This window comes from Talpa occidentalis, unplaced genomic scaffold, assembly GCF_014898055.3.
Source record: "Talpa occidentalis isolate TD23 unplaced genomic scaffold, MPIMG_talOcc4v2.1 talOcc4.11, whole genome shotgun sequence".
NCBI lineage: Eukaryota > Metazoa > Chordata > Mammalia > Eulipotyphla > Talpidae > Talpa > Talpa occidentalis.
In genome coordinates, this window is record NW_023601104.1 from 12,944,056 (window position 1) to 12,964,549 (window position 20,494).

General features: G+C 41.0%; 1 protein-coding gene across 1 annotated transcript; it reads right to left on the bottom strand.

Moving 5' to 3' along the window:
• Positions 1 to 235: 235 nt before the first annotated feature.
• On the bottom strand, positions 236 to 20,366 carry CATSPER2 (cation channel sperm associated 2). The gene is made up of 14 exons (XM_037502363.2): positions 20,335 to 20,366; positions 19,981 to 20,043; positions 18,925 to 19,081; positions 18,060 to 18,233; positions 17,130 to 17,198; positions 8,991 to 9,163; positions 8,326 to 8,481; positions 7,920 to 8,044; positions 6,105 to 6,283; positions 5,813 to 5,912; positions 5,435 to 5,491; positions 2,910 to 3,133; positions 1,908 to 2,075; positions 236 to 786 (listed from the first exon to the last, which is right to left on the bottom strand). Exons 3-14 carry the CDS (start codon positions 19,076 to 19,078, stop codon positions 755 to 757), a joined length of 1,611 nt encoding a protein of 536 aa, XP_037358260.1. The 5' UTR covers positions 19,079 to 19,081; positions 19,981 to 20,043; positions 20,335 to 20,366; the 3' UTR covers positions 236 to 754.
• Between the last annotated feature and the right edge of the window lie 128 nt (positions 20,367 to 20,494).

Below are 20,494 nucleotides of genomic sequence, written 5' to 3' on the forward strand. Positions count from 1 at the left end.
GGGTGAGAGAATTCACCAGAGCCAGAGTGGGGAGTAGAACAGGCAGACTGACGAGAAATACACTGCTGAGGGGAGCAGCGGGCGGCAGGAGAGGTCTGCACACCATGTGGGACCCTTGCCTGACAGCGGCGGATTGAACCAGGATGCAGAGGCTGCGGGCAGCTTCGCAACCCAGCGCTCAACTGCTGCGCCACCAGGGGAGGCCCTTAGGTGCCTTTTAATGTAAAAGTCTATGACACACTTACTGATTTGAACTCTCCTACAGTGTGGTAAGGGAATGGACTAAAGGGACTCTCTTTTGGCTCAGAAATAGGTAAAAATGACATTTGATTAATTTAATTTGTGTGGTAGTCAAAGAGTAGGCAACAGAAACAATAGTTTTCAATTAGTCACACTACCAGCTCCTGGGATCCTCTCATCCTACCATCCCAAGAGAGTTCTGTACACACTGGAGAGGGAAAGGGTGAAATTAGGACTTTATCAGGAAGCAAAAGTTGCAAGAAAGGAGAGGTGAGAGTCAAGGTAAGAGTCAGGCTCAGGAACTGCAGTAAGAGTAGAAAGCCAAGAACCACAGGCTCCACTGGCACTGGTCACTTTACACCTGACCTTGTACCTTTCAGTATCCCGTCTCTCAGAGACAAGACCACTGCGCAATTATCAGCAGTATTTATTAGACATTTACACTTTGAATTCTCCATCTCCATTTCTCCCCTTCGCTATCTTTGCCAAAGACATGGAAGCATCCATTGTCATTTTACATGTCTTCCAAGTTCATCAGTGCCTGCACTGTAAAGAAACAGACTGTGAGGCTAAAGAGCTAAGAACATCCGAACACGCAAATGTCTGGTGAAAACCCTGCTTTTTGGGGTTCTACGGTCCCGCAAAAATCTTTATTAATCTTTACTTTAAATTAAACTATATGAATCTTTACTCTGTCATAGATGAATTAATTGGGATTAAAGAAGCCAACTTGCCACCTTCTCCTTAACTTTGTTCTCCCCAGAGAACAAGTAGGAAGGAAGGGTTGGAGACAAGAAGAAAGAGCAAAACTAACTTCAAGCAACATTTTGAAGTGAGCAAAATCTGTCTGATGTCCTGCTCTAAATTCCATGTTCCAACATTAGAAATTCCTCTTGTTACCCTCCTGTATCCACCACCCACACATAACATTCCTCTGTCCTAATTTTTGTTTTCACCTTGTGTTCATTTCAATTAGGTGTAAGGAAGGTAATACTAGTCTATGTTAAACTGTAAAAAACAGTTATTAATCCAAATTCATCTCCCAGTGGTGGAATTTCAAGTGAGGAATTGAAAGGAAACAACTTTGATCAGGTATCTCTCAGCTTAAATCATCGAACTCTACCACTTAAATCACATACTTCTTTCTTCGTAGGCTGATAATAGAAGGAGGTGAATGAAAGAAAAGTCTGTAGTTCATAAAATTCTTTTGGGGATTGGAGGCAGTGGGCACTGTGGGCATTCTAGTCACTGTCTAATCCCCATAGAGCCTGAAGCTCCACTGTGCAGGTCTGAAATATGACCTTTAGAAAAAGAAACATGTACCAAAGCAGGTGAGCTTCTCAAATCAAGCAAGAGCTTACTTGGCCCTAATTCCAAACAACTGGAATTAGATACTCTCCACTTGGGAGAGTCACTCTTAGACCTCATGGTATTAAGGTGTAACTTACTAGTGAGGCAGAGTTGCCAGATTCTCTCTAGGTGAGAAGATACCAGAACATATGTCCAGAATGTGATGTGCTGAGCCATGGATTTGCTATTTTTAGGTGTGAGATGGAAATTCAGAAGCTGAGATGCCAAATAATGGATACCCTCTTCTTTCTCCCTAGATATAAATACTACTCCCATCTATTTAATTCCTGGTTCCCCTGACTGCCCTCAATCCATACCTGCAAACTCTTGTAACCGCTTACGCTCCTCTAGGTTATACTGAAGTTTTTCTAGTAACTCAAAATATCGGAAGAGTGAATCTCTAGGCCAAACAACTCGCTCATCCTGATCCATTTCCATTAGTCCAGGCAGATTCTGGTGCACATGAGTCTCCCAGTCCAAGTTATCTAGAGGGAGGAAATTTTCTTAAAAACATAGACATATTTAGGGCCTCCCTGGTGGTGCAAGGGGTTAAGACGCAACCTATGAAGCTGTCTGCAGTCACTGCAGCACGGGTTCGATCCCCCACCAGGAAGTTACCCACATGGCGCAGCAGACCTCTCCAATCTTGCCTGCTGCTCCCCTCAGCAGTGTATTTCATCAGTCTGCCTGATTTGTTCCCTACTCTGTCTCCTGTGAATTCTCTCACCACCCCCACACCTCTGGCCTGTATCCCAGTTCTTGTACGCATAAATAAATAAATCTTTAAAAAAAATAGCCATGGGCCTCCCCGGTGGCGCAGCGGTTGAGCGCTGGGTTGTGAAGCTGCCCGCAGCCTCTGCAGCGCCGGTTCGATCCCCGGCTGCCAGGCAAGGGTCCCACATGGCACGCAGACCTCTCCTGCCACCCGCTGCTCCCCTCAGCAGTGTACTTCGGTCTTTCTGCCTGCTCTGCTCCTGCTCTGGCTCTGGTGAATTCTCTCACCTTCCCGCGCTTCTGACTATACCCAGTGCTTGTATAAATAATAAATAAATAAATCTTTAAAAAAAAATAGCCATATTTGTGGATGTTGGGTAAAAGATGATAAATCCTATGGTGTGTATGTGGGGGGGGGGCAGGGATAAAAGAGAAACAGGAAGTAGGGACAGAAAAGGGCACAACACCAAAAGACCACTTTTTTACAATAGGCAAAAATTGCCACAGTCACACTTACCCACCCCCACCCATCCCCCCAAAAAAAGTACAAGGGAAATGAAAAAGCACCAAAAAAAGTAATTAAGAGCAGAAAAAACTCTGCTTACCAATAGAGTCCCAAAATTTGGACTCAGAAGAGGAAGATGAAGATGATGACGATGGTGATGATGATCGAGGGGAGGAAGGATCCGTGGAGTAAGAAGATACAGGCTTTTTTGGTTTTGACATAGGCACTTTTGATTTTAATGGAGGTGTTTCTGAAGTCATTTCAGTAGGTATTTCTTGAGAAGGTATTTCTGATATGGGTGATAATTCCTCTTGACTTTCTTTTCTGTCAGAAAGGGGAAATTTTATTGCTCCAAATACCCTTACAAGATGTGCTTAGTCCTTTCATGATTCTGGGCCTGGCCCTGGCCATACCCTAGAGCTAGGACTTCAACTTATGCACTTTCAAACTCACTGATCCTCTGATATATATCCCTACCACTACCCCTTACCACCCACACAGCTTTTTACTCAATTTTACTCAGGTTTCCACATACTACATTATTTTGGCAAGCTTTAGCTCCCGACTTTATGGTCTTATGCCTATTGCACCACAAGTATGGCCTTTGCCCTCTTGATTCCATCTCTTAACAGGAGAGGGACCCTGGATTCAGCTCTTGATCTTTTTGTCTTCTCCAACCACAGTTAATCCTTTGGTGGATACATCTCCTGAGTTTTTTTGCTTTTTTTTTTTTTTAAAAAAAAGGTTTTTAATTTATGCATATAAGACCTGGAGTACAGGCCAGAGTTGTTGGGGGGGGGTGAGAGGATTCACCAGAGACAGAGTGGGGAACAGAACAGGCAGATTGACTGAAATACACTGCTGAGGGGAGCAGTGGGTGAGTCAGGAGAGGTCTGCTGAGCCATGTGGGTTGCTTCCTGGCTGGGGATCAAACTCGTGCTACAGTGGCTGTTGCAAGCATCATAGGCTGCGTCTTAACCCCTTGCGCCACCAGGGAGGCCCCATATCCTGAGTTTTAATGCCTACTAAATATAAATTTAAACCTCTAGGCCAGCTATCACTCCTCAATCCAAACTTGTGTATACAAATTTTACTCACAGATCACCACTGGGATGTCTTGTAGACATCTCAGATTCAAGCAAAACTGACTTCTTTATCCACCAAACCTCTTCCACCCACTCTTCCCCATTTCTGCTAATCCATCTTTCTAATCACTCAGTTAAGACTCCAGAGTCATCCTTAACTCTTCTCTAGATCTGAGAAATCCTGGTGATTTTACCTTCAATATATCTTTTCTCATTGGTACCACTGTGGCCTGAATCACCATCACCTCTTTCCTAAAGAGCAGCCTAGCTTCCTGACCTTCCTGAACTGGGAGGTTCCTCCATGTCCTTATATAGTCTATCATCAACACAAGAACCAGAATAAACCTTGTTAAATATAAGCCACTTCATGTCACTGCTCTGCTCTCTAGTTTACTCAGAGTCAACTAAGTCCCTACAAAAGCCCCCATAGTCCTGCTGGATCAAGTCAAGTACCCAGTATTTCTCTGGCCTCATTTCTTAGCACTTCTCTCCCTGCTCACTCTGCTCTAACCACAATGGCTTCCTTGCTGTTTCAGAAACACAGCAGGCATGTTCTGGATTAGAACACTTATACTAGCTGTTCCCTCTGCCTATAGCACACTTTCTATAGATCTCCACATAGTAATCCCCTCACCTCCTCCAAGTCTTAGTTCAAATACCACTGTTACAATGCAATACATCTACAACCCCCATCTTATACTCTAACCCCCTTAACCTGTTCTTTTCATTTTTATAATTCTTATAGTTTAATATATTAATTTACCTATTTAATATGGCCTTTGTATATTGTCTCTTCCCCACTACTAGCACACCAGCTCAGTGAGAAGAGTTATCTATTTTGTTCACTGATAAATCCCAAAACACCTAACAGACACTCAAAAATTATTATATTTGTTCAATAAACAAATGAGTATCTTCTTTCTCATACTCTGGTGTTTACTGTTGAATACTTAGAGTCTAGAATAGTATGTTTTATAGAGGGTATTTGTGTTAGCTTCCTGTGGCTGCTGTAACAAATTACCACAAACTTTGTAGCTTAAAACAACAGAAATTTATTCTCTCAGAGTTCTGAAAGTCAAGTTCTGAAATCAAGATGTTTGGAGGGCCATAACATCCTCTGGAAACTCTGGAGAAGGTCTCTTCCTTTGTCTAGCTTCTGAATACTTTAGCTTCCTCTGGCTTATTGCTGCATCACTATAATCTCTTATCTTCATCTTTACATTTCCTTCTATTCTCTAAATCTATGCCTTCTCCTCTCTATCTCTTATAAGGATTCATGTCACTGTATTTAGGGCCTGCCTAAATCCTACCTGGATAATCCAGGATGATCATATCCCAAAATATTTAACTTACATCTGCAAAGAGCCTTTTTCCATATAAGGTCACTTTCACAGGTTGCAGGGGGTTAGGATATAGACATATTTTTCAGGGGACCACCACTGAACCACTACAATAATTAATTATTGAATAAATCATCTTTGGTTTTCTACCCACTCCTCCCCCAGATACATTCATCCCATTTCACATATATACGTCTAACCTGACAGTGGCTTTGCTAACGCTTGACCTCTGTCCCTCCATTGGCAGGTTTTGCCGCCTGCAAAGCAAAACAAACAAACAAACAAAGAATAAAAATAAGATAGCTATGCTGAAGTAGTAGTGTAGTAGGACAAGAATCAGATTAGAAAATGAAGAAAATGGAGCAGGGAGAACAAATTGTAATAAAGGTATAAAAAAGAGTGGGGAAGCCTCGACAGTGGAAAACAAGAATCAGGCCATATTCTGGAGTGGGGAATTCTAATCGTGGGGCAAATCTTCTGTCACAAAGTGGAGAATGAGATCAAAGTTTAGGGTGAAACAGGGAAGGAGGTCAGGAAACTCTTGAAACAAAGTTGGGTTTGAAAATGGGGAAGCATACCTCTGGATAATATGCCGTTTGAACATGTCAGCTTTGTGCTGAACCTCCAGATGTGTCATCTCCTCATTCAGCTCATTTCTGATATTCTGGAAGTTAGTAACTGCACCAAAGGACCATTAGAAATTGGGAGATAGTGGTGACTAGTGGGCTTAGGTTGGGAGAAGCCAAGTAAAATATCCATTGCAGGCCCTATTATAGCCTTCCCGCTACACCAGTCTCTCTCTAACCATAATCACCCTAATTTCTTCTTCTTGATTATCCCTCCACCTAGTTTTACTTCTTCTATCCTTACCCATTAAGGCTACTATGATATTTCGAAAAATAATGGAACCAAGTAACAACCAGAGGATGACATAGATGCTGCTGAAGGTACGGCTGACTTCAGGCACCTTCCAGGTATCCTGAAGCAGTGCATACCAATGATCCAAAGTGAAGAGAATGAACACTGTCACCAGGGAATTCAGTATGTCCCTAAAGAAAAAAAGGAAGTGTGTTTATAAATAGTACAGAGACCCAAATCTCTCAGAAACAGTACCATTCTCACTCTTAAAGCAACATAAAAGCATTTATATGTAGTTTGCTCTGACTTTGGTTCCTTTTTTAACACATTCAAATTTTTAGTAAGTCATTCTTTAATCTGAAGATGTTTAATCAAGTTTTCCTATCTGTGACTATCTCTCACTATTCCATTTGTATCTGGCGTATAGGAGGTACTCAATAAGTAAGTTTTTTTGTTTTTTGTTTTTTTGTGGGTTTTTTTTGCTTTATTTTATTTTATTTTATTTTATTTTTTTTTTAAAAAGATTTATTTATTTATTTATACAAGCACTGGGTACAGTCAGAAGCACGGGAGGGTGAGAGAATTCACCAGAGCCAGAGCGGGGAGCAGAGCAGGCAGAAGGACCGAAGTACACTGCTGAGGGGAGCAGCGCGCAGCAGGAGAGGTCTGCGCGCCATGTGGACCCTCCTCCGGTGGCCGGGGAGCAGCTGGGGATCGAACCGGCGCCACAGAGGCCACGGGCAGCTTCGCAACCCAGCGCTCAACCGCTGCGCCACCGGGAGGCCCTATTTTATTTTTTAACATTTAACATTTTTAAATTTTTTTTTGACAATATTTGCTTCCCCCACTCAATAAGTAAGTTTTTAAGAATTTTTTCACTACTTACTTATTGAGTAGTATGTATAACTTTTCATAAATTCATTCTCCACTGTTCTATGGACTTCACCTAACAGATCATTTACAAATTTAGCAAACATTATTCCTTCTTAATTTGCTGTTATGAACTAGTAGATTAAGTAAATGCATGGATATGTGACATAAACATTTATGACTCTCCATAACAAATGAGAATGACTACATCATGAAAGGTCTCAGGAGGTATCTAAATTTTTCTTATTTCCTTTTTAGTTCTCCTTCTACAATTTATTGAAACACCAGGGCCTGATAGCATGAATGCTAGGATTTTCTTAATTCAATACTCTTACAAAACTACCTGTCAGTCTAAGATAATTGAGAGGTGATAACAAAATTGGATTCCATTTCATAAATAACGTTATCTCCTCTAAACCCAAATTGACTTTCACTAGTAATCAGTGTTCTCTATACAAAGATCTTATCAGAATTTTACTTTTGAATGAGAGTCAGTATATAAAGGTATAATCCCCATACCAAGGTTGGGGTAAAACCACTGGCCATGCTTGAGAATCAAAGGAATATTTAGTGATCACTCAGTGCTAAGTGCTAAAATGTATTATTTCATTTTTTCTTATACTCTTACAAGGCAGTGCCACAATTCTCATTTTTCAAAAGAGGTAACTAAGGCATAGAAACCAAGGTTTAACCAGTAGAGTATACTCTATTTAAAGATGGTTAATGAGGGTGTTTTTAAATTTACAAACTGCAGAGCAAACCTGGACTAGTTGCCCTATCCTCAAAGTCTGAGCTAATACCAGTTACTATCTGCTTTTTCTTTCCCTCTCCTTACTGTGTTCTATTCCAGTTTCTTACAATAAACAAATCTTTTTGTATGACTATTATTTGAACTAGGTTCCCCGTCTTTCACCCAAATTCTCTCCCCCCACCCAAAATTCCCCCAGGTCTGCCTACGAGAAGAACATCTGGTATTGCAGGTCCTGGCGAGGTGAACGAGTGTAACTCTCGAAGAAGTAGACACCAGCCACGGCAAAAACATAGAAGAAGATGAGCAGCAACAGCCAGAGGAAGGTCATGCTCTAGAAGCCATGACCTCAAGTCAGAACTGAGCCAGACTAGGTTGATCTCTACCTATAGTCTAGTCAAGACCACCCTGTCAACCCCCCACACCAAACCAAGTCATGTCCAGTACTGATCCCAGTCATCTCTAGGCCACAGCAGCTTGCCCACACCCCTTTCTCATCAAATAATATTTCACAGGATCTTTCATTGCCTTCCTTGACTCACCCAGACTTGCTTCATATTAAGCCCCATGTTTATCTACCTTGCCCACCTGGTTTAGCTGCAACAGTCAAATCACCTTGAGGGCCCTGACCAGGGCCAAAATAATGACTCGAATTTGACGGAACCGTGCAAAGAGTTTGAGAGACCTTAGCACCCGGCAGATCCTCAGCAACTTGAGCCATACAGACTGACCTTCTACCCCTCCCAGCACCACAACTTCTGGAATCAGGGACTGTGGGAAACACAAATTGTAAGTAAAATATACCCCAAAGCATCCCCACATGGCTGTCCTTTCTTTATCTCATTATCTCCATAGTTCCTTGGGCTTATCTTGAATGACATTCTTTAGGGGTTGTTTCCTATTCAGCCTTTCTATATAAAATTACTTAAAACCTGTATTTCATCTCATTCAGACATAAAGGGGATAAGTGTTTATCTTGCTGGGTTTTTATGGAGCTCAGATAAGAAAATACATGTAAAACACTTAGAACAGTGGTTGGCAATCAGTAACTGCTAAGTAAATGGTAGCTGTTATCACTGGGATTAACAGTGCTGTTAGATGCTACCTTGCTCCTAATACCTGCAATGACTGACTTTTAATTTAGAAAAAAATCAAAATAGAGAAGTTAGGTACATTTCTATTTCTTTCATCCTCTGATCTAATTATCTTTACTTGTCATTTTGATTCACCCAGGCACATTCCTCAGCCACTAAACTAATTCACAGGAAATCTATCCTTACCAATATGGTGATAACAAAGTCAAAGAGATTCCAGGCATTCTTCCAGAAGTGGAAAAAGTTGGAGAGCCACATAAGAAGGATCTCCAAGATGAAAATAAGCAAGATGAACCAAGCTGCCAACTCCAGAGTCAGCTTCAGTGGCCACAGATTAGTATTTGAGGATTCGAGCAATTCTATGAGTAGAGCAAAGAATGAATAAAGGTTAAGGAAGTGGGAAGCTGAAACTTCTATAAATTACAGCTGTACCCACTGTTATTCCATTTTTGAGTTTCTCTTCTTAACACTATTGTTGCTTCAACCTGTGAAATACAGAAAAGGACAGAATTGAACATGAAAAAAAGCTATGACTCAGCTTCTTCCAATATCAGTATATCTACAGCTGCAGCCCCTGTCTTCCTACTCTGGGGTCACACGGCAATCAAGGGATTGCTCTCCAAAAACCCTGCCAACTGTATTGTTATCGCAGTCCCAAACTTCACGAGAAAGCAATGGGGTATTGAGAACAGAATGAAAATACAAGACCATGATGTGGAAAGGGCTTTATAAGGAATGTAGGAACAAGAAGCCAGCTTCATGGGGCATATTGAGTTATAATAAGAAATTATTTGGTTCTTTCTTTATTGATAACTTTTAAAATTTTCCCCTTTCTTTTCTGCCTAAAATTGATTTTGTTCTACAAGGCAAATTAAATCTATAATTTCTCTCTAGAATCCTATTATTTGCAAATTGCTATTGCTTAACTCATTACCTTTATAATCCTCATCATTTTTACACATTTTTTATACATTTAATATACACCACGATGTAGAATAAAACATTAAGATCAAAATAGGCTTAACAACAACAAAAAAAAACCCACACACCAAAAAAAAAAAAAATAAAAAATAAACAACCAAAAATAACAAAATAGGGTTAAAGCAGAACTGAGGCAACCAGAAAGGGAAGACGGGGTGGGCACAAAAGGATTAAGTAACCAATGGACTATGGTGGAGGATTCTTGGGACTCTAGTGGTGGACATGGTATGATGACATTTGTAGATATTAACCTATATCCCAGAGACATATAGAGTGTTGTTAATAACTATTACCTTGGGGCCTCCCTGCTGGCACAAGCGGTTAAGACACAATCTATGAAGCTATCTGCAGCCACTGCAGCACAAGTTCAATCCCTGACCAGGGAGATACCCCCACGGTGCAGCAGACCTCTCCTGACTCACTCGCTGCTCCCCTCAACAGTGGATTTCAGTCAATCTGCCTGTTCCATTCCCTACTCTGTCCCTGGTGAATCCTCTCACCCCCTATACCTCTGGCCTGTACCCCAGCTCTTATATGCATAAATAAATAACTCTTTTAAAAAATAACTGTAACCTAAATAAACATAATTAAATAAAAACAAAACAAACTAGCCTTAAAAGTTAAATAAGAGTCAGTGTTATGATGCTATGGATTTATTGTCATCCTAATCCTGGAATGGATCAAGACAAAAAGAACAGAATCATACTTCAACCCTCTCAAAATGGTTTGGCCCTTCCTGAAAAGCAGTGAAGTCACACTATAGTTATTCCTATGCTTCTTCAGGCTATATTCTTCTTAAGTAAATTTTTCTTTTTCATGTAATACTTCTCTAACTCTAAGATAAACAGCTTTTCATATTTTAACTTTTCTGAAATTAGGCTGCACTATAATTAAAATCAATGGTATTTACCAGTTTAATTGAAGATACTTTTTATTTCCTAGTGATAGACAGATTACATTTTACCATTGATAACAGCTTAGATTCAATAAAATACAATGTTTTCTCAATAGGAAAGAAATGTGGGATTATTAAAAGGAGCTGAGTACTACTACATTAAAGGCTTGAAAATGTAATGTTACAATTTGTATTGTTTTGGCCTTCATAAAACAGGAGCCCAAAAAGTATGTGAAAGTAGTTTAAGGTAAGGGTCTTAGAGAGAAGAGTCTGATAGTTTGGAAAAAAAAAAAAAAGAGAGAGAGTCTGATAGTTTGAGTAGGAGGTCCAAATTTCAGAAGAAAAAGTACTTTTACTTTTTGGGGAGAAAGGGATAATTTTATAGTAACAAAATGAACCCAGGTAAAAGAAGCAAAACAGAAATTGCCTTAGCAAAAATGGAAGTGATTGCCTACAACTCTACATCAACTAACAAAAATGTATACTATCTGGAGATGAAAACATGACTTAAAAATTCTTGGAATTCTTTGGCCTACAATAGCAAGGCAAAGGGTTCTTAGTGGAAATAGAGCTAAGGATCCCAATGAAGTCTACCCAGGAATCTTGGCCAGCGTTGTGAGTTCATAGTGAAATCTGCGCTTGAACACACTTCTCTCAGTGTGAGAAAAGGCTGCAGTTTGATGAAACAAGTCAGGAAAATGTGTATGATTAGGCAGTCATTTATCATCACTTCCTATTCTAGAAAAACAGCAGATAACTTCATAGAATATCAGGTAAATTCCCATTGGTTTCAAGAAAAGTTAATCTTTAGTGAGGACAGCAGTACACTGAAATTTGCATAAGTGTTCAGCTAAAGACAACAGCTAATGTTGAAAAATTATATCTTGCACTCATGAGTTCAAATGGAGCTTACAATTCCTTTGTGAGATATAAGCAGGCACTTTCACAAGTAAGACTAAATATTGATTTGGCCAAGTTACCAAGAAAGTAAGACTGGTAAAATCCCAAGAACATAAGAAACATATCGAGTCTGTATCAGCAGCCCCTAAGGGCATTTGTGAAACTGCATAATTACCTTCTATAATGGCATTTAAGCCTGTTAGAAATAGAACCTTAACAACCTTAAGTTCCTTAATGCCTTAATTATTTATCTAGTTTCCATTCCTTTTTCTAGATTTACTGTTACCTAGTTAGGTTTTTCAACTATAACAATAGTACTTGTCCTCTAACATATAAGATTATCTCTCATTATTTTATAGATGCTAAGACTCATCTTTTCACTCTACGCTGTCATATACTTTTTAAAGTATACCTTAACAGAAAGCACATCCATTTTTGTAATTTGTCAGCTTTCCTTTTCTAGTTCAGTTATGGGCTAAGGGGGAATGTGACCTAACAACCAATATTTAGATTTCTAGGGAGTAAAACATAGTAATAAGGGCAAAATTCTAGGGTCAGACAATCAGGGCTTGAAACTAGGCTTTTCCAATTTTCAAGTGTATTACCTCAAGGAAGTTACTTAACCTGTCTCATGTTTCTCAACTATAAAGTGAGGAAAATAGTGTTTACCTCAGAAAATGGGGAATAAATATTGGTAAGTATATAAAACATACAATAACTATATTCATTATTATTATCAGCATTGCTAGTACATATTTCTAGGTGTGGATAACCAATGGCTTTATAGTAAGGGTAATGACTTCTGTTTAATTTCCAATTTTCTTTTCTCTTTATCACTTTTTGTTCATCCATTGTATTAGGCCACATAACTGTATTTACTAATTAGCATGTACTTTTTAAAAAAGATTATTTATGCATATAAGAACTGGGGTACAGGCCAGAGATGGGGGGAGGGGAGAGAGGATTCACCAGAGACAGAGTGGGAAACAGAACAGGCAGACTGACTGAAATACACTGCTGAGGGCCTCCCCAGTGGTGCAGCGGTTGAGCGCTGGGTTGCGAAGCTGCCCGCGGCTTCTGCGGCGCCTGTTCGATCCCCGGCTGCTCCCCGGCTGCTCCCCAGCTGCTCCCGGCCACCGGAGGAGGGTCCCACATGCCGCGCAGACCTCTCCTGCCGCCCGCTGCTCCCCTCAGCAGTGCACTTCGGTCCTTCTGCCTGCTCTGCTCCCTGCTCTGGCTCTGGTGAATTCTCTCACCCTCCCGTGCTTCTGACTGTACCCAGTGCATGTATAAACAAAACAAACAAACAAACAAACAAATAAATAAAACATGCCTCTATTAAAAAAAAAATACACTGCTGAGGGAAAACAACGGGCGAGACCGAGACAGGAGAGATCTGCTGCGCCATGTGGGTAGCTCCCTGGCCTGGAATTGAACTCTTGCTTCAGTGGCTGCGGACAGCTTCATAGGTTGTGTTAACCCCTTGCGCCACCAGGGAGGCCTTACCATGTTCATTTTTGAGAAGTCTCAAAGTGCCATTAACCTTTTCAGCAAAGACTGATAGTAGGCCTATTCTGAGATACTTGGTCCTGAGAATTGATACCGTATTTGCTATTTAGTCCCTAGAATTGCTCTCAATCTATTAGTTTCTGGTTGTATTCAGCTTTGCCTGAGTTATGGCTGTGAGCTTGCTGAGACACATTCTCATCTTCCTCACTTTTCCTTAAAATAAACCTCCATTGAATGTTTTTTTTTAAATGCATTTATTTTATTTATTTATTTATTTTTAATAGAGGCATTTTATTTGTTTGTTTGTTTGTTTGTTTGTTTGTTTTGTTTATACAAGCACTGGGTACAGTCAGAGGCGCGGGAGGGTGAGAGAATTCACCAGAGCCAGAGCAGGGAGCAGAGCAGGCAGAAGGACCGAAGTACACTGCTGAGGGGAGCAGCGGGCGGCAGGAGAGGTCTGTGCGCCATGTGGGACCCTCACTGGTGGCGGGAGATTGAACCGGTGCTGCAGAGGCTGCGGGCAGCCTCGCAGCCAGCGCTCAACCGATACACCACCTGGGAGGCCCTGAATGTTTTTTTTGAAATAGAAAGATCTATAAACCCACATAACATCATAGGACATTATCACAATTTATTACTTGGTATTTCACTATTTTAAGAGCTTACTAAATGAGGTAATTTCACTATGCGACATCTTTTTTTTGATTATTTATAAATAAATGAATAACCTGGTATTGATACAGGCATTTACTTTTTTTTTCCCCCCAACTAAAAGCATTTTCCAACAAGTCTGAAATCCCCTGGGGATCCTCTAAGGTGTTCCATAAGTTTGTGATTTTAAAGGCTTAATGTGGTCTATTTTAATTTCCATTTTTATGAGTAAGTAATTTAGTATTTTCCCCTTTAAAATAGAACAATTTGAGAGCCTCAAATGTACTATGACTGACTTCCTGGCAGTTAATGGAGCTCAGAAGTGCCTATTCAATCACCCTAAACATCACAAACTGCTGAGTAGTTTGGACGCTTTACACGTTTTTATTTTATTTTATTTTTTTTTTTTTTTTTTTTATAGAGACATGTTTTATTTTTATTTATTTGTTTGTTTGTTTGTTTTGTTTATGCATGCACTGGGTACAGTCAGAAGCGTGGGAGGGTGAGAGAATTCACCAGAGCCAGAGCGGGGAGCAGAGCAGGCAGAAGGACCGAAGTACACTGCTGAGGGGAGCAGCGGGCGGCAGGAGAGGTCCGCGCGCCATGTGGGACCCTCCTCCAGTGGCCGGGGAGCAGCCGGGGATCGAACCGGCGCCACAGAGGCCGCGGGCAGCTTCGCAACCCAGCGCTCAACCGCTGCGCCACGGGGAGGCCCTTTACACGTTTTTAAATTGCTATTGCTTTTAGTATTGGATTTTGACTAGTTACATCCCACAATAAAATACAGAATATGATGTTAAAATACATCTTCACGAAGATGTAAGATTAATCCTAGAAGTTTATCTGAAGATAATCTTCATCAGATTCTGTAAACTTTATCCATCTGATCAAAAATTTCATATGGTATAAGCAGCTCTCATGCCTGCCTGTGACTACGCAGGTGTCTTTCTTTTTCTCCTTTTCCTAATAAACCTATCCCTTTTTGAAATGTAAAAAAAAAAAATTATAGCACATCATTCTATTTCTAATATCTCAAAAACTGATATATAAAAGCAGATTATATTGATGTTATTCTTAGCTTTTTGTTTAAAATCAAGACTATTGACATTTGCAAAGTTATTTTCAGAGAGACTTGAAATGAGCTAAATCTTTGTTTTCTTTCTCTAATCATTTACAAACAAGATATGAAAATTAAAGATAAATCAGTTGATATTTAAAGAGCAGAGTAGGGCCTCCCTGGTGATGCAGAGGTAAAGACAAAGAGCTACCAAGCTATCCACAGCCACTGCAGCACGAGTTCAAGTTTGAGCCCTATCCAGGGAGGTGACCCACATGGCGCAGCAGGCCTCTACTGTCTCAGCCGCTGGTACCCTTAGCTGTGTATTTCAGTCAAGCTCCCTGTTCGGTTCCCTACTCTGTCTCTGGTGAATCCTCTCACCCCCAACCTCTGGCCTATTCCCCAGTTCTTGTATGCATAAATAAATCTTTAAAAAATTTTTTTTTAAAAAAGAGCAAAGTAGGGCCTCCCCTGGTGGCGCAGCGGTTGAGTGCTGGACTGTGAAGCTGCCCGCAGCCTCTGCAGCACCGGTTCGATGCCCGGCCGCCAGAGAGGATCCCACACGGCGCCACAGACCTCTCCTGCCACCCGCTGCTCCCCTCAGCAGTGTATTTCCGTCAGTCTGCCTGTTCTGTTCCCTGCTCTGGCTCTGGTGAATTCTCTCACCCTCCTGCGCTTCTGACTGCACCCAGTGCTTGTATAAATAAATAAATAAAATCTTTAAAAAAAAAAAAAAGAGCAAAGTAGAATAGCCAAATGTAAAAGTTTTTTTTTTCCTATTTGTTATGCCCTAATGCATAATTAAATTTCAATCTACACTTGAACATATAATATATAATATGTATTGAACATACAATACACAAACATAATTGATGCCTAAACCAAACTTAATGTTATGTAAAAATTCATTTGTAGATAAATCATGTATTTTTTTTTTACAAACAACATGAATCATTTGTAATATGGCAAAAAATATTACTTACATGAGTGCTGAAATTATATAACATAAAAATATATTTAATAATGTTATTTTAAAATATTTTTACTTCAACTTGCTTTTTTATATTACATAAAAATAGTGAAACCCTCAAGCAAGTTTTTGAGATTAGATATATATAGTCCTGGGAAACAAAATCACAAGACAAAAATTGTTGGGAGTTTTGATCTAGAGAATTTGTTGTTAATTACTATTTTCCCCTAACTATAACAAGATTTTTTGTGACCTGAAAAATTTTTTAAAGCTTAAATAAATCAAGTTCTAATGTTTATCAGATAAATTAGTCTTTTCAAAGAAGTCTGTTAGTCACAAATTATTTCCCTTTGCAAAGTCTCTCCTGTCTTTCTACCATGAGAATGTGTTTAGTAAGATACAATTTTCATGAGCTTGCAAGGTAATTCCTACCAGGCCAATCCACCTATCCTCTGGCACAGAGATCATGTTTCCTATTTAGCTGTTTTACCAAATAGAAAGGTTACTGCTATTCTATTTTATTTTGCCCATTAGATGCAGGAACTTCTGTGTATTTACTACTATTTGCTTTATTGCAATGCTTAAGACGATCTTCCTAAACCCACAAGGCAAATACTTTTCAGTTATCATACAACAAACAGGAAATGTGAATGACTTAGTACAAAATCCTCACCCATACAAGGAGGAAATAAAATACTTCAAAGTATATAGACTAGTGTTGTGGGTCAGTGACATAAGCTATTGTAGATATTTAAATATTTTGCATTAAGACTATTTTAAGTAGGAAATCAACCCCCTCCCAATACAGTGAAGATGAAACAACAAAGTTATTATTTCTACTGTCCTTTCATAATTTCTCAGCAGTTTGTTGGACATAATTGATTCTCCAACATCTCTTTGTTCTTAACACATTTCACATAATTTGGTTTTAGAGTCATTTTGTCTTTAAGTCATTTTTCCAGCTCACCTAATAACTTAGTTGTGCCTAACTTTACATATTTGTTCATAGTTAAATATTCTTTCTAAACATACTTATAAAAATGCAAATGTTGAATCATTCACTGATATATCTAACAGTAAATGTTAATTTAACTAGTTTTAATGACTAACAAAAGAAATATAACTGTTCTTTACATTTCCAGTTCCTTGTGAATCTATTACACCTGCCTCTGAGAGTCTAGACTACTTACTACACTCTCAAGAGCCCTCCAATAGTTTCTAGGTCTTAAAAGTTGCAAACTTCCTACTCTAGGAGACTTAATTGTCCCTATTAAATTCAGATGACATTCAAAACATAAAATGATCAATTTAAAGGAAAATAACTCCCACCTACTTCCTTTTTCATTCAATGTCACTTCTCACCTATTTCAACCATCAGTACGACTGTATTCAAAAAGATGAGGAAGATGATGAAGTTTGTGAAGATAGAACCTGTTTTCTCTTAAGGAAACAAACAGTAGAGTTCTTTCTGATTTATGCAATTGAAATAAGGGCACAAACCAGTGAGAATGTGAAGAAAATGGAATCTGAAAGGGAAAAAATAAATTAGCAGTCTAATGATGAAGCAATAAAATTGTTACATAAAATGAATGGTGGGGGCCTCCCTGGTGGCACAAAGGGGTAAGCACAGCACTATGAAGCTATCCATGGCCTCTGTAGCATGAGTTCAATCCCCAGCTGGCCAGGGAGCTACCCCCATGGCGCAGCAGACCTCTCCTGTGTCGCCCGCTGTTTCCCTCAGCAGTGTTTTCAGTCAATTTGTCTGTTCTGCTCCCTACTCTGTCTCTCGTGAATCCTCTCATCCTCCTGCACCTCTGGCCTGTACCCCAGTTCTTGTACGTATAAATAAATAAATGTTTTAAAAAAATGAATGATGGGCATCCCTGGTGGCACAGGTGTTGGAGTCTCAATGCTATCAAGCTATCATCATCCACTGAGGCCTGAGTTCTATCCAGGCCAGGGAGCTAACCAATGTGGCCCAGCAGACCTCTCCTGCATCGCCTGCTGTTCCCCTCAGCAGTGTTTTCAGTCAATTTGCCTGTTCTGCCCCCCACTCTGTCTCTGGTGAATCCTCTCACCCTCCCACACCTCTGGCCTGGACCCCATTTCTTGTAGGTATAAATAAATACAATAAATCTTTGAAAAAATGAATGTCAAAAAGGAGTAAAGGTTCTGCAGTAACTTTATGGTGATTGTGCAAATTTTTCATGAGAGGATTAATAAAAGATTTTCTGTGTATGTTTGTTTGCATGGGGTTGGGGGAGGGTAGAAGAGAATGGCATGAAAGGATACTCTCAAGGACCCATCCAGCCCACAAGCAAAGAGGTGGCCTCTCATTGCAGCGCACTTGGAGTCTGCTCAGCAATCTCTTACTGTGTGTAATCCGTTCTACATGACGGGGCTTTATGGAGAAGCGCACAAGTTGATGTTGATCTCTCATCATAACTTTCTTCTGACGGGCAGGATCTATAAGAAAAATTTAAAAGGGTCCATAGTAGCATATGAAGAGAAGTCTTTGGGGGATGTTAAGAAAAGGTAGGACTGAGTGCAGAAATACTGATTACTTAATGAATGCCCTAGCGCAGAAGCATGCCTTGCAGCTCCTTTCACGGGACCTAATATTAGTTTGGATTCATAGCTAATGTATTGCTTATGACCAGCACTGTTCATGTCCAGGAATAAAGGTGGAAGATTCAACCCTCAAAGTTTCAATTGTCTTTGGTGAAACTTTTAAGTCAACAAGGGTTAGTAGTTATCCTAAGCCTAAAAACGAGTGACATGGTACGTATAAATAAATAAATGTTTTAAAAAAATGAATGATGGGCATCCCTGGTGGCACAGGTGTTGGAGTCTCAATGCTATCAAGCTATCATCATCCACTGAGGCCTGAGTTCTATCCAGGCCAGGGAGCTAACCAATGTGGCCCAGCAGACCTCTCCTGCATCGCCTGCTGTTCCCCTCAGCAGTGTTTTCTCCTGAATTCAGAGCTTTACTTACAAAACAGTCCATTTATCAAATTTGGTGTGATTTCCAAACTAGCACCCAATCCAACTGCCCCTGAATTTTCCACCTTTATAATTTTCCCTCTACTGCCTGCACTTTGGAGGGTGTGAATGGGAATCCTGCATTTATACTAGTTCAGAAACAAGCTACTGACCAACTAACTCTTTGATAGTGTGCCGTGGCACAGCTTGGCTTATCCCTTGCAGATGCTCAATGAGAGAGAAAGTATCAATAAGGCGCGAACGAATGGCATCAGCTCTGGGCAGTGGCATGTGTCCTGGTCGCTGATAAGGGTGATAAGTGGCCATGTCCTTTAAAATAAAATAGAAGAATCAAGTGTCATTTCATTCTTGGAGTTACACTAAGAATTAGAGTTTTTCTTCCTCCCTACCCTGTTAGCCCTGATGACAAACAAAAACATTGTAGCAAGATTCAAGATTTTTTTTTTTGAAACAAAAGAAAGTATGAATTGTAATTGAGACTGCACAACTAAGTGGCTGGTTCCTTTCACTTGCTTGGCAATATTTCTAATTTATGGATCTCTCTGCTGGCGCAAGGGGTTGAGACTGCAGCCACTGCAACACAAGTTCGATCCCTGGCCGGCCATGAAGCAACCTACATGGCACAGCAGACCTCTCCTGGCTCGCCTGCTGCTCTTCTCAGCAGTGTATTTCAGTCAGTCTGCCTGTTTTGCTTCTCACTCTGTCTCTGGTGAATCCTCTCTCACACCCCCCCCCCCCCGCAAGCGCCTCCGGTCTGTACCCCAGTTCTTGTATGCATAAATAAATCTTAAAAAATATATATATATATTTCTAGGGCCTCCCTGGTGGCGCAAGGGTTAAGCACCACACTATGAAGCAATCCGCAGCCTCTGCAGCACGAGTTCAATCCCCAGCTAGCCAGGGAGCAACCCACATGGCAAGGCAGACCTCTCCTATCTCGCCAGCTGCTCCCCTCAGCAGTGTATTTCAGTCAGTCTGCCTGTTCTGTTCCCCACTCTGTCTCTGGGGAATCCTCTCAGCCTCCCGCATCTCTGGCCTGTACCCCAGCTCTCGTATGCATAAGTAAATAAGTCTTAAAAGAAAAAAAAAGAAATTCTGATATGTTTAAAAAAAAAACGACAACAAAACAAAACAAAAAAATTCTAATTTAAAACGACAACTACAAGGGCAAGCGTCCTGGGGCTGGGCAAAAGGAAAACGGGCATCACCTGCACCTGAGGGAGTCGGCCGGCCGAAGCAGTGAGCTGAGGCGGTGGGAGACCTACAGTTGCCTTCGAAAGAAAAACCAAGTTAAGAGAAACTGAAGACAACACAACAGCCTGACATTCTGAAAACGTGCCTGGTCCCAAGCGTGTCCACCCCATCGCTCCCTCCTCTCAATCCCAGCTCTGGGCCTCACCTCAGCCCAGGCTCTTCCCGCCCACTCAGCCCTGACTTGAGTCAGCGCCTCCTGCTCTGGCGCCCCCTGAGCTCGACTCGACCCACGCAGCGCCAGCTTAGGGTCGGTTTCCAGCCTCGCTGCGCCCCACTTCAGCTCCGCCCCGCCCCGCCCGCCAGCTCACCGAGTTCCGGCTCGCAGCGTCGACCCCGCCCAGCGTCGCGGCCACTCGGCGGTTACCAGCCGGCCCCGCCCCCTGACGTCAGAGGCGCGCCGCCAATCGGCGGCTGCCACACTGCGGCCCGAGCCGGGCGAGGGGGTTGGGGCCTCCGGCTGCAGGTCCG